Source organism: Apiospora hydei, assembly GCF_038363865.1.
Source record: "Apiospora hydei strain CBS 114990 chromosome Unknown utg000004l_segment0_segment0, whole genome shotgun sequence".
NCBI lineage: Eukaryota > Fungi > Ascomycota > Sordariomycetes > Amphisphaeriales > Apiosporaceae > Apiospora > Apiospora hydei.
In genome coordinates, this window is record NW_027117363.1 from 5,854,352 (window position 1) to 5,867,776 (window position 13,425).

The 13,425-nt window shown below is 55.4% G+C and overlaps 5 protein-coding genes across 5 annotated transcripts; 1 reads left to right on the forward strand and 4 right to left on the reverse strand.

Moving 5' to 3' along the window:
- Positions 1-175: 175 nt before the first annotated feature.
- Positions 176-1,268, forward strand: PG997_004363 (uncharacterized protein; the record flags this gene model as incomplete). Its single annotated transcript, XM_066808678.1, has 6 exons — positions 176-227; positions 433-530; positions 593-700; positions 736-900; positions 1,020-1,116; positions 1,192-1,268. The coding sequence occupies 6 exons, from the start codon at positions 176-178 to the stop codon at positions 1,266-1,268; spliced, it is 597 nt and encodes a 198-aa protein (XP_066672296.1).
- A 995-nt stretch (positions 1,269-2,263) lies between these two features.
- PG997_004364 (uncharacterized protein) lies at positions 2,264-3,625 on the reverse strand (the record flags this gene model as incomplete). The annotated part of the gene is made up of 5 exons (XM_066808679.1): positions 2,264-2,479; positions 2,554-2,689; positions 2,825-3,216; positions 3,278-3,382; positions 3,476-3,625. 5 exons carry the CDS (start codon positions 3,623-3,625, stop codon positions 2,264-2,266), a joined length of 999 nt encoding a protein of 332 aa, XP_066672297.1.
- A 2,352-nt stretch (positions 3,626-5,977) lies between these two features.
- Positions 5,978-7,165, reverse strand: PG997_004365 (uncharacterized protein; the record flags this gene model as incomplete). Its single annotated transcript, XM_066808680.1, has 4 exons — positions 5,978-6,036; positions 6,114-6,727; positions 6,784-6,896; positions 6,947-7,165. The coding sequence occupies 4 exons, from the start codon at positions 7,163-7,165 to the stop codon at positions 5,978-5,980; spliced, it is 1,005 nt and encodes a 334-aa protein (XP_066672298.1).
- A 442-nt stretch (positions 7,166-7,607) lies between these two features.
- PG997_004366 (uncharacterized protein) lies at positions 7,608-9,251 on the reverse strand (the record flags this gene model as incomplete). Its single annotated transcript, XM_066808681.1, has 1 exon — positions 7,608-9,251. The coding sequence occupies one exon, from the start codon at positions 9,249-9,251 to the stop codon at positions 7,608-7,610; it is 1,644 nt and encodes a 547-aa protein (XP_066672299.1).
- A 698-nt stretch (positions 9,252-9,949) lies between these two features.
- PG997_004367 (uncharacterized protein) lies at positions 9,950-12,726 on the reverse strand (the record flags this gene model as incomplete). Its single annotated transcript, XM_066808682.1, has 2 exons — positions 9,950-10,875; positions 10,923-12,726. 2 exons carry the CDS (start codon positions 12,724-12,726, stop codon positions 9,950-9,952), a joined length of 2,730 nt encoding a protein of 909 aa, XP_066672300.1.
- Positions 12,727-13,425: the final 699 nt, after the last annotated feature.

The following is a 13,425-nucleotide window of genomic DNA, read 5'->3' on the forward strand; positions in this document are numbered from 1 at the left end:
CCATACTCTCGAGTAAAAGAAAAGTACATATAAGGATGTCCGGGGCGTGAAGATCTTCACCCCATGAAAATTGTTTTTTATTACTATACCCATCACTTATCTCAAATCGTTCGATCAGGTTAACGTTGCCGCATATCGTTAAGAGACTGGCCTGTGGACGCATCACTTGGACAACATGAAGGTCATCACAGCTCTCGGCTTACTCGTCGCCGCGGCCAACGCCCACTGTACGTATCCATCTTCAAGACACTGTGCTCCTTTAAACGCTCTTGACGAGATGCTCGCGCACGTTATCGTGTAATGAATGACCACGAAGGCGGCCCACGAAGAGTAGGAGGGAAAAAGAAGTTCACGATCTGGGAAACTGGACTGGACGGGTTGGCTTGGATATTTATCCCCAGCGAAACTTCTAATCTCGTTTTACTGTACCAGACACCTTCCCGGGCCTCATCTACAACGGCAAGACCGAGGCCGACTGGTCCTTCGTGCGCGAGACGACCAACAAGTACTCGCACGGCCCCGTGCAGGACGTCAACGACGCCCAGATGCGCTGCTACACGGCCGGGTCCGGCTCGCAGGGGCCGGCACCAAGGCCGTCAAGGCGGGCGACACGGTCGGCTTCCGCGTCGACTCGGACCTGGGCCACCCGGGCCCCCTCCAGTTCTACATGGCCAAGGCCCCCCTCGGGCGCCACGGCCGAGTCGCTTTGACGGCTCCGGCAACGTCTGGTTCAAGATCTACCAGGACGGGCCCAGCTTCGCCGGCGGCCAGGTCACTTGGCCCTCGGCCGGCAAGAAGGAGGTCAGCGTCCAGATCCCCAAGTGCCTGCCCGACGGGTACTACCTCCTGCGCGTCGAGCATATTGCGCTGCACAGCGCCGGGTCGGTGGGCGGAGCACAGGTATGTCGTTGGCTTACTAGCCATATCAAGAAACCTCTTTCCCCTGAGCGGCGAGGAAGGATGTGCACAGGCAAACCAACGAGGTGTTTGCTGACGCCTCTCGTCTACGCAACGCATAGTTCTACATCGGATGTGCCCAACTCCACGTCACGGGCGGCACCGGCACGGTGACCCCCTCCGGCGTCTCATTCCCGGGCGCATACAAGGCAACCGACCGTAAGTTTCTTTCCTCTGCTCTTGACGTACTACGTCGACAACCTTCTGACACTGTATTGTACTGCCTATCTCTAGCCGGCATCCTCTTCCAGCTATACTGGCCGGTTCCTACCAGCTACACCAATCCTGGCCCTCGTCCCATGACCTGCTAGTCGCACACGCCAAGTATCCGGTGTAAGACCTGGTTTGCCCGCGTGCCATTCCTTCGAGGGGTCAGGATGGGATCTGGGTCGGTCGTGGAAAGTTCTGCTTTGTGACGCACATTGGCACCAACATGCATCCCGTGAGCGCCTGGCACAGATCACGAGTATATAGATAGTCATGGTCTGAATATCAAACCAATTACGTGTGTGTGCATCTTTACTACTGCCATTCCTTTCAAGGTCCGCTGCCATCAAATTTTCCCTAATCCGCAGCACATAGATTCGACCGCCAGTGATGCTTGCACATCGAATATCCTGGACTGGATTTTCCACGTCGAGTGACACCCTGTGGATGCTCGCATACACCGTTCATGCCCGTCCGTCCTAAAAATCAGGCCAGCCGGCTTGCCTCCCCGCCATTGCGGTACATGATACTGGCCACCTCGGCATGGACACGCTTACTGGTGCGCAGGATGGAAACGCAAAGGGGTCTTGTCCCCAAAGAGGCGCCTCGTGGGGGGCGCCGTGTGTTGGCCATAAGAGGAATTCCGAGTCCGTGGGTCCAGCAGCCCCCGATACTATAAGAAAGGGAATGGATTCAGCAGTGCCAGGATACAGGTTTTCGAAGAGGATAGATCATCACACGTATGCGCAGATATCGTCTTGTGCACTTAATATTGTATTTCTAACTTCAGGAGGGAACTTGAACCATCACGATAGCTCTTTGGTCTCATTCATGGTATATGTATATACGGCTTGTATCGAAAGGGAAACAAGATCGGTATAGTTTGTAGGAAAAATATAAACAAAATTAGCAGCTTATTTTACGATGCGTGTCGACGAAACAGCTGTAGGGAGAGAAGAAATCGTGGAAGGCGGTTTTGAGTTGGTTAGGAATCAAGTGTTCATCGAGGTTATTTACATTTGCACAAAACCCCTCAAGATTGGCCCAGGGCAGCCCCGAATGAATCGCAATCTCGTCACCAGTAACCCCGCCAAGATGTTCATAACGCTCCTCGGACCGAGACGGGGCTTCCGCCTGATCGTATCTTCCATTCCTCGTTCGTGCAGCTCCTTTCCCAGGGCGCGATAGCATATCTCTCCACGTCGACAATGGCCGACGACACCGAGTCCCTGCGCGTAGTATATGCCGCCGTGGTCGGCGTGATGGGCATGGGCGTCCCCATCGAGATCTCGTCGCGACGGTGGATGACCAAGCCCTTGATCCCGGAGAACCGGTTCGAGGAGCGATTGGGCGTTGCTCCGGAGAACCGGTTCCGCCCCGGGCTCTTACGGGAAGTGCCACCTGATGAGCCCCAAGGACTTTCTTGAAGAGTGGCCGAAGCGTGGCAATGGAGGATGCCGCGAGGCCCATGGCGAGTTCGATGGTGCTCCAAATGGTGAAATCGACAAAGACGTACAGGAAGTCGCTGTCATGGGTGAGTTGCCAAACAAAGGGGATGCGGACACAGGTCGCTACCGAGGCGCTGTAGCGGCGGGACGGTTAGCATATGCCTCGACAAGGACAGAGCGGGTCTTGGCGGAGTTGGATCTGCTGGACTTACATGATGCCAAGCGCGAGGATGCCAGCAATGGAGGCTTTGGTCCGTCGGTTTAGCTCCAGGTTCCATACCAGAGCGATGGGAAGCAACCCCAATATCCAATCGGCCAAACAGTTGATACCGGCAGCTGCGTAAGTTGTCCCCGTGATGATCTCCTCGCTCAGACATTGGCCTCCATCTGGGTCACTGATTCGTTGCCAAAAGTGTTGCACCGGGACACACTGAAAGGCCGCCAGGAAGGCGTATATCGTGTTCCAAACAACGACCACGGATATAGTAACATAGATGACAGTTTTATGCCAAGGTTTGGAGCATATACGCAGAAGCAGAATCGAAACTGTAACCTTAACGAAGATGGACGTTGGGACATAGATCCATTCGCCGAGCCAACGCATCTGTTCATTCAGTCAGTCCGGAGATCTCTTGGGCGCAGATCCATGGATGTATTGGACGTACCATCAAAGCATCTGGCAAGTCCTCGACCGGAACGTTTTGAAGATGCTTGCCGGCGCCGTACTGTATAGCCAGGAAGACGCAGGCGCCGTAGCCTCCGAATAAAATCTGGATTGGTCAGCTTGCCGTCGTCCCAGCGAGCAAGGGCCTTGTGTAGGTAGGTAGGCACCTGAGGTAGGTAGGTTGGGGGTTCGCACGCACCGTGGTAATGACTGCCAGATAATCCTCCCAGGAGAAGATCTTCAACATGAATATGCGGACATAGCAGCGAAGAGCCACGGTGACGGTGGCGATGGTCAGACCGAATATCGTCGAGGCAAACAATTCAGTACTTCGGTCTTCGGGCGCCATGATAGCTTCGACTTGCTAGCGTGTAAGTGACGTTGCACTTCGAGGAGCCATGAAACGGGCACGAGGAGGAGGGAGACCGTTTCCTTTCTACTTGGACGTGAGGCGATGCAATGTGCCCGAAGGCCAGGGTGTTGGGGTGGCAGGCAAGGTCGAGTCGCATAGGGTCCACAGGGCTCCAGCACGGCAAGGCGAAGAGGATACGGCGGGAGGGTGCGTTTGTGATATACATGCTACCCAGGTATAGGCGTCCGTAGGAGGTAGGTGGGTGGCCCACCGAGGCATGGAACCTTGAAGGAAAGGGGGAGGAAAGAGCGTCCTCTGGGGTAAACCAGGCGCGATGCATTCGTAAGATATCAGTGGCTTACCACACATATGGCAAGCGATGGATAGTACATTGCACGGCTGCTAGCTTCGGCTCTTCTTCCCAACACGCTCCAATACCATGGGATCGACAGCGCCATCACCACGACTTTCCTGAACCGAGTCGGCCAATGGGCGTTGGCGCATAAGCTCTAAGCAGAGACGGCCCCGGCCCAGTCGAGGTTGACAAGGACGCCACCCGCAGCCATATGGCTCAATCAGTAGATAGACCCCAGAGCATCACGAAGCTAGGGGAGAGTACGAAGGAGGAGCGTCAGTTGGGAGGAAAACAAACTGCAAACCCACACGGCTGGGTAGCAGGGGGGGTATACAGACAGTGCAGCGTCACATCCACAGGAGCACTCCGATCGCATATTCACGCAAGGTTGCAAAGACATGATTGGTTGACAGCGTTGAACAGGTTGACAGACGAGGCAGGGGATGGTATGTAGGTCGACAGGACTATCACCAGTGGGTTTGGCTCCATATCCCTCGTTGGTATTGCCGGCATCTAATAGGCCTCCGGCCAGATTGGCAGCCTGTGCCAGCGGTTGAGGGAACAAGTCAAGATGGAGAGCAGGGGATTCCACAAACTAGAAGGCCGTTGGGGAGAGTGCTGCGAAAGAAGCAAAGCGACTCGGCGAAGAGGGTCCCACCCGGGGACGGTACGAATCTTTGTTCTCTTCTTCAGGGCGGTTGATAAAGTAGGCCTCGGAGGAAAAGATGGAGTCGAGATGGAGTCGAGATCTTGGGCCCGGCGGGGTTCGGTGGCTTGGGGCTTTTTGGTAGGTGGGGTTGCCGCCTCGCCCCTGCCCAACCTGCCTGTGCCTGGGCCTGTCTTGCGCCAACAGTCCCTGTCAGCCTGTGCCTGGGCGGCCTGGGCCTGTTCTGCTCTGTTCCTGGCAATCGAAATCCGATCTTGCATATCCTATCACGTTGTCTACAACCCCGGCAGTCTCACCTAGCCCGCCCCCTCTAGTGCATATAGACTGCTGACTGGCTGACGCGCAACATCCTGGCTATTGATGACTGGATGATTTGCCCCGTCGATACGGAAGAGACACCTACTTGTAGTACACCTACGCTATCCTATCACCTCACCTACCAGGCCAGATGGCGAGATGGCTCCAAAGCTTACCTTATGTACCTACTTCCCAGCTGCAAGAGCAGTGGATTCGCTGGGTCTCTCTGTTTCTCTTCATTTCCTCTTTTTGACATATCGTATTCCCTTTTGTCTATTTGTTGGTCATTCGGGATACAACTTGTTCCTTATCTATTGACAGGTCGTATTTCCTTTTTCGGTGCCGCCTGACAGCAACGAAGAAAAGTGACTTCTGATATCGAATGCAGACGAGTTCCCCCCTTTCGAGCAGCTTCAACGTGGCATGCCGGACAATGACCCATTTGTTCCTTGATAAAACAAACCACGCACGGCAATCGTTTGTTCGTGAACCCTGAATGAACGAGCATCGTCAAGGAAGAATTTTTCCCTCGGCCCTCCTCTTGCTCATACTGCAGCTTGTCGCAATGACGGGTCGGCCATACCACGGGCTCCCGATAGAGTTCGGGCCCTATCTGCTGAAGCCGTCATCCCCCGGCGGCAAAGTCCGCTCGTTTCAATGTCTTGTAGTCCATGTCATGCCAAGTCCAGCCCAGCCCAGCCTAGGCCAGCTAGATGGCGGTCATAGTGTCTGTGAATCGATGCTAACTCACGTCTTGAGTACATGGTGCTCTCTCCGATGACAGGTCAGCTATTGCTTTTTTGGTACCGCGGAGGAAGTTCGCCGTCCAGGTCATCGAGTTCTCGGACATGATGCTGTATGCTGCTGCTGACTCGTACAATGTGGCTTGCGTTTCGAACCGCCATCCTCGGCGCCTCAAGACTCCGTCAAGACCTCAACAATGCCATTGTTACCCCATAATGAATGCTGCCTCGCGTAACCAACTTCAAACTCAATTGCGTGTATAACGGACATCTCCCTCGGCCGAGAGTCATGGAATATCCTCAAGATCTTCCAATCGTCGCCCAGCAGGGTAGGACGGATCGAAAGCTGGGGCATGGTCAGTCTGAGCACACATTCTCGACGATTTTTATGTGGCAACGCTATAATAGGGTCGACGATCTCACCTCCGGGTATGAGAGCTGCTGCCAACATGACCTGTGTAATTGCCATCAGGTCATCTGGCGTCGACTCTTCGGTATGGCTTCCCCAAAACTCGACGAGCAGATCGGCACTGTTCACCAGATCTGCATCGTTACTGTAACACTTGATACCCAGGCAGGCCCCCAGCTCGCGGAACGCCAGTCGTCTACCGGCGCTCTTCGTTAGGATAGAATACGGCCCTTTCCGCTCTACTAAGATCTCCCGGGCGGTATTTATCCCATGCGTGCCCAGTTCTCGCAGCGGCTCATCGCCCCGCCTGCTGCGGAACTGGGCTACCCAGAGACTCATACCCAAGTCCAACATGTCAGTCGAAGACTGGAGAGGCCGGGACCGCGTCATCATGTTCCAGTACTGGTTTTTCTCCGCCAGAAGTGGTTGATCGTCTCCCTGTCCGAACCGACGGGCCACGCTATCCAAATGTTCGAAGACCACGTACCCCGTTACATCATCCAGGTGGCCCTTGGAACGGGAAAGGGGACGGCTCATGTCGGTCGAGATCTTCCAGACCATCGACAGCCCCCAATGCCATTTCTTTCTGCAATGAAGCGCGGGTGTATGGCCTGTGCCAGCTGGATGGCTAGATCGTTATACCGAACTTCCTCTGACGCTACTGCCAGACAACTCAGGGCGTACATCCACAGAGTCAAGTAGTGGTGGTATTGCCCGTCTCCGTCGGGGCCAGCCTCGTCGACTTTGCCGATACGGAGACCCCCTTCAGAGGTTCGGCGTCCGACGCGCCCGGCAGCCTCGAAGACCCGTCCCGCGTCCTTCCCAGTGTATCGTGGACGGTTTGCACCAGTCGCTTGGCCGCGTCCAGATACCGCTCTTCGCCCGTCGCGTAGCGCAGGGTCACAAAGTTGACTACCCCGAACGCGTCCGCCCACAGGTATCGACCGCGGTGGCCTGCGTTACCGGGCAGAGGCGGGACACGCCAGTTCGCGAAGCTCTCGAAACTGCCATAGACCCTCCCCATGGCCGCCTTGAAGCGTTGCAGCGGTGCAGCTTGGGACGCCATGCTTTCTCAACAACCTTGCATGTTCTTAGATGAGGTGGGATAGTTTGGGTTGTGACTGAATCGTCACTTCTTTCGTCTTTATTTCTGGTGTAAGTACATCGGGTATGAATGGAAGGCACATGATCGATGACCGGTTGTTGGAGTATACGAGCCAAGCGGGCGGGGAAGTAACTTACAACTCCAACCGTTCGACACCATTCGACATGGTGACATCACAGGGTTGTACACGGATCAGGTACTCACTATATGCGAATGCCGGATATTCCGTGCATTCCCCAAGATATAAAACAAATGCACCAGGGTATTGCCAATTAGGTTGACTCAATTGCCGTTCTCAAGCTAGAACATTCGACATTAGATTTGCGACCGTATAAACAAATCACCCGTTTTTCCTCTCTTATATATATATATATATATATATACAGATAACCCTTGATTCTCCTTAAGGTTCAGCATCCGCCATGTCCTGCTTATACCGCTCGATGCACCTCGCCTTGCTCTCCTGAAAGTCGACGTGGGGCTTGGGGTAGCCCAGCTTCTCGAACTCTTCCTCGCTTAGCCGATGGTAGGGGTCGAACACGGCCTTGCCCTCGACGCCACGGAGCTCGGGCACGTAGCGGCGGATGTAGTCGCCCTCGGGGTCGCACTTCTCGGCCTGGACGACGGGGTTGAAGACGGTGTAGCTGGGCTCCCACCCCTGCGTGTTGTTGCAGAGGTCCCAGTCGACGAGGTGCTCGGCAAAGTACCGCTCGCCCCGGCGGTAGTCGAGCAGCAGGTTCGTGCGCAGGTAGCTGGCCGTGTTCATGCGCAGCCGGTTGTGCATGTAGGCCTCGCTGTTGAGCTGCCGCATGCCCGCGTCGACAAAGGGCACGCCCGTCCGGCCCTCGCACCACTTGCGCCACCCGTCCTCGTCGTCCTCCCACTCGATGAAGTCGTACTTCAGGTTCTGCGGCAGGTTCAGGCCGTTGTGCGGCGTCACCGTCATCATGTGCCGGTAGAACTCGCGGAACACGAGCTCGCGCACCCACGACGCGAGCCCCGCGTCGCAGCCGGACTGCGAGAAGTCGGCGCTGCCGCCGTTCGGCTTCTTCTGCCCGGCCCTCAGCACCTCCCGCACCGAGACCATGCCCGACGAGAAGTACGCCGACAGCCGGCTGGAGTTGTCGGCCGCCGGGGTGGAGCGGTTGGTCGCGTAGGTGCTGATCTTCTCGTTAAAGAACTCCCCAAGGCGCTGGATGCCCGCCGCGTGGCCGGCGGGCCACAGCTTCTGGATCCGGTCTCGCTCCTCGTCGGATGCGAAGTGTCTGGACTCGGGCGCCTCGGGCAGCGATTGGCCGAAGAGGTCCTTGTATTTTGACGACTTGACCGACTTGTCGTTCGCCTGGGGCGGGGGCAACGTATCGATCAGCGAAGGGTCGCCTGCGACCTCGGCGAGCCATGCTTTGTGGTAAGGGGTGAATACTTTCATCGGACCTCCAGCGCCAGTCTTCAGCGTCCGCGGCAGGATCACCGTCTGGTCGTGATGCAGGATGAACTGCACATCCACGTCCTCCTTTGCCTCCTCCAGCCTGTCAAACAAGTCGAGGTCCCGCCGCAGCTCGTCCACCTCGAGCTCGATGTTGGCGTAGAGATGTGAGACATCATGCTTTTTGAGTGTCTCCAAGATCGTGGGCCCCTTGTCCTTCCTCTCCTCGGCCACGAGCGGGATGAGCGGAATGTTCAGCCCCTCAAGCTGCGCCTGCAGAACGCGCAGGCCCTCGAGCATGAAGTTAGTCCGGGCCGTGCTGGTCCCGTGCCACTCAATGTCCTGGGGCGAGAACAGGAAACAGGTCAGCAGTGTGCCGCTGCCTTCTTTGGCCTTGAGCGACGCTGCGTGCAGAGCGCGGTTGTCTTCGGCGCGGAGGTCTTTACTCCGGAACCAGTGCAGGACGTTCCGCGATTTGGTGGCTGACCCGTCCCCTCCCTTCTCCAGGCGCTCCAGGAGTTCGTCCCAGGGGTTGTCCGGCCCGTCAATCTCCTTGGCCCGCTTGGTGGAAGGATGTTTGAGCACATTGTCTTGCGAGAGCGAACGCTCGTGTTTGGCCATCCTGTACTGTTTGATATATGTAGTATGAGTAGTCCTTGACAACTTTCGAAGAACAGAAAACATAGGTAGGAATCTTTTCGGGACAGCTCGATTTCGTTCTGGTTTCCTTTGCGAGCATCATTGGCTTGGTGATCAGCAATTAATGTATTAGACAGTTGTACATATTTTTTTCTATTACTACATTCGAAGCTTGTGCCTCCTACGTCATGGATATTCATTAGGGGGAAAAACGAATATACTACTTGCTACTATCATGTAGACGATGTCGTGCTGGCAGTGCTTTTGGAGATTACCTTAAGCTTATCCCGGATCGTGCCAATTACCTAACACCGTTCCTTCGCCAATCTCAATTGCCCAACCATCGGGAATGAGTCCCGCTGATCATGTCACCCCCAGTCCCAGCCTCAGCACGTGTGCCCGTGCTACGAACATACAATGCAGGCAGAGGATATACCATCAAGTTCACCGGAGAATGCAGACTGGCATTGTTTGTATACAATCAATTGTCGAACCTGCCCTTTTGGCAGCTATGTATGGATATTACTAACTCTCCAAGGCCGTCTCCAAGGCCGTCAAGAACGCCTGTAGCTCTTTTTTTGCATGTCAAACCCGAATCCGCCAACGCCGGTTGTCTCAAATCCTCTCGTAATTCGTAAAAGCCGCGTCACCGTACATCAATCAACCAACCCATCTCTCCCTTAATCATAGATATCTTCATCCATATCTTCCGGTGCCACATCTTCAATCGCATCCTCCTCGTCGATGAGCATATCGTCATCACTGCTCAGCTCGCTGTCTGTGTGATTGGCCAGGACCTGCAGTTTGTTGCCAATCAAGACAACTCTCGCCGTCTCGCCGTCTTTGATACTGCCACGCAGGATGAGCACTGCCATGCGGTTGAGCACTTCCTTCTCAATCAGTCTGGCGAGCGGTCTAGCACCATAAGCTGGTGAGTAGCCCGCGTTGCCGAGATAATCCTTTGCTTCATCCGTAACATCGATGAACACGTTCCTGTTATTGTCCGCCAGGCGCTTCTGGATCTCACTAATGCGGAGGTCGACAATCTTGCGAATCTCCTTGCGCGTGAGACGGTTGAAAATCACGATGGAGCTAATACGGTTCAGGAACTCGGGCAAGAAGTAGCCCTGCAGCGCGTTCATCACCAGTTGTCGCGTAGTTCCATCAATCCGTCCATCCTTGCCAGCCGGACGGGCTAGATATTCGGCACCCAGGTTCGATGTCATTACCACGATGCAGTTCTTGGCATCGATCACACGGCCCTGTCCGTCGGTGATGCGACCGTCGTCCATAAGCTGCAGGAGAACGGTAAGCACCTCCTTCGCGGCCTTCTCCACCTCGTCAAAGAGCAGGATGGAGAAAGGCTTGCGGCGCAGAGCCTCTGTGAGCTGACCGCCAGAGTCATGGCCGACATAACCGGGAGGGGCACCGATCATCCTACTGAGCGCGTGCCGCTCCTGGTATTCAGACATGTCGAATCGAATCATGGCCTTCGGGTCATCAAACAGAAACTCGGCAAGTGCCTTGGTCAGAAGCGTCTTACCCGTACCAGAGGGACCGCAGAACAAGAAGCTGGGGGCTGGTTGGGGTTGCTGAGGCCGGAACGCTGCAGTCGGATTGCGTTCGAGACGGCAGTAACCGCTTCCTTCTGACCGACCACGATGTGGCCAAGGTTCTTCTCCATCTTGATGAGCTTCTCCTTCTCCGATGTCTTGAGTCGAGTAACAGGGATACCCGACCATCGCGCGACAATCTCGTTGATTTGATCCGGGCCGACAACATCAGTGATCATGGAGCTGCCAGGTTCAGCGTCGGTGTTGAGGGCAGCATCAGCGGCCGCTTTCTCCTTCTCCAGCCTCTTAATGACGGACTCCTGTTCAGGAATCGCGTAGTACTGAAGATCGGCAGCTCGAGCGTGGTCACCCATTCTCGCCGCATCTTCGGCCTTGACCTTGAGCTGGTCCAGCTTGACTTTGGCCTCCTGGATGTCCTTGCCTCGCCTTCGTTCACTCTCGTACTTCTCTCTGAGAGGTCGAAGCTCCTCTTCGACATTTTCGGCATCCTGCTTGGCCTGAGCCAACCGTGTTTTCGATGCCTCGTCCTTTTCTCGGCCCAGGGCGTGGATTTCGATCTTCAGCTGGCGCAACTTACGCTCCAGCGAATCGATGACCTCAGGCTGCGATTCGCGCGCTACTCTGACGGCAGCGGCAGCTTCATCGACCAAGTCGACGGCTGAATCGGGAAGGCGGCGGGATGTGAGATAGCGCGCCGCCAGGTTCGCTGAGGCTACGATGGCGCTATCGGCAATAGTAACACCATGGTGGACTTCGTACTTCTCCTTCAAACCTCGGAGAATAGAAATGGTCTCGGGAATCGAGGGTTCCTTGACGATGACCTGTTGGAATCGTCGCTCAAAGGCAGCGTCCTTCTCGATGTATTTTCGGTACTCTGCAAGGGTGGTGGCGCCGATACAGTGCAGCTGACCACGAGCCAACATGGGCTTCAGTAAGTTTGCCGCATCCATACCGCCCTCACCCGACGAACCAGCGCCCATGAGCAAATGGATCTCGTCAACGAAGAGGACAATCATCTCCTTGGATTCCGAAATCTCCTTCAGGACGCCCTTCATTCTCTCCTCAAACTCTCCCCTGTACTTGCTGCCCGCAACAAGGGCGCCGACATCGAGTGACAGGAGCTTACAAGCAGCAAGGTTATCAGGCACATCGGCATTGACTATTCGTTGGGACAGGCCCTCCACAACAGTAGTCTTACCGACACCGGGTTCTCCGATCAGGACAGGGTTGTTCTTAGTTCGTCTGGACAAGATCCGAACAACACGCCGGATCTCTTCTTCTCGGCCAATGACCGGGTCGATCTTGCCCTCCCTTGCCATGGCAGTCATGTCGATGGTAAACTTGGCAAGGTTCTCGTTCTCTTCCTCGGTATCGGCAGTCTTTGAGTCCACCCGCTTCGTGCCTCGTATTTGCTGGATCGCATCCTGGATCAACTTGGGCTTTGGTACGCTGGACTCCTTCAAGGCGGTCGATATTGAGGAATCCTCCGACAAAGCACTGATTAGGTGGTCGACTGCGACATATGTGTCTTTCTGTGTCTTTTGCAGGTCTTGGGCTTTGCGCAGGACGCTGTGGAAGGTAGGTGCCATCGAGACATTCTCTGGCGGAGGGTCTTGGCTGGGCAGGCGCACCAGCATCTTCTTGAGGGCTCGGTCAAAGGCCTGGGGGTCGCCATGAGCTCTCTCGATGACTTGTCGGAATAGACTGTTGTTTTGGCCAGGTGCCGGGTTCTGCTGGTCTTTGGACAGGTCCGGCGGAGGGTCCAGTAGCGAGACTGCGAGATGGACTGGGAGCAGCTGGGAGTGAGCATACTGCTCGGCCAGCGACATGGCATCCTCCAGGGCCTTCTTGCCCCGGTCCGTAAATTCCATACGGGACGTCATGACTGGATGTGGGTGTGGTTGTGTGACAAATGTATAGTCGGGTGAGAAGTAGGATCAGGTACAATGCGTGTAGTGTGGGTGGGATGCAGTAGGGCAGAAGTGCGCTTGTTGTGCCTTCTTGCGATGTTTGTTTGTAGGCGTGGGTATTTCTGAAACCGCTTTCTTGGCTGCAAACGTAGACTCGTTTGTGAGTTCTTGTCTGATCAATGTATGGTGTATTGCGGAGGGAAGAGTGCAGCAAACAGACGACTTGGCCATAGATTTATTCACCTTGGGCAGTGGAGCCTAGAAGCGAGGAGAGAAGGAGGGAATTTGATGCGGCCAGGCCGGATTCCAAGGTTTCTGACGGTTCTGGTAGCTGGTGGTCTGACTGAGAGCCTGCTTGTAGCTTCCAGGAGTCGGGCGACGATTCCCGCTATAACTGGTTGCTACGATGATGCAACCTCCCGTCTGGGCTGTTCTAGCACCTGCAAGCTCCCTCTAGAAGCTACGGGAATAGTTGGCACGCATTTGGCGGGGCGCCTGCCGCCTACCTGGCTGCGACCCAACTCGAAACCCAGCCCAACCGCTATGCGCCGGGCATCTCCATACAGGTCACACATCTCAGCCTCAATCAGGTATTACGGGATATTGATTGCTTGTATTTCAGGCGCAGCGTCGCATTGATCCCAGCCTCGTCTCCGGTTTGCATTCTGCCCT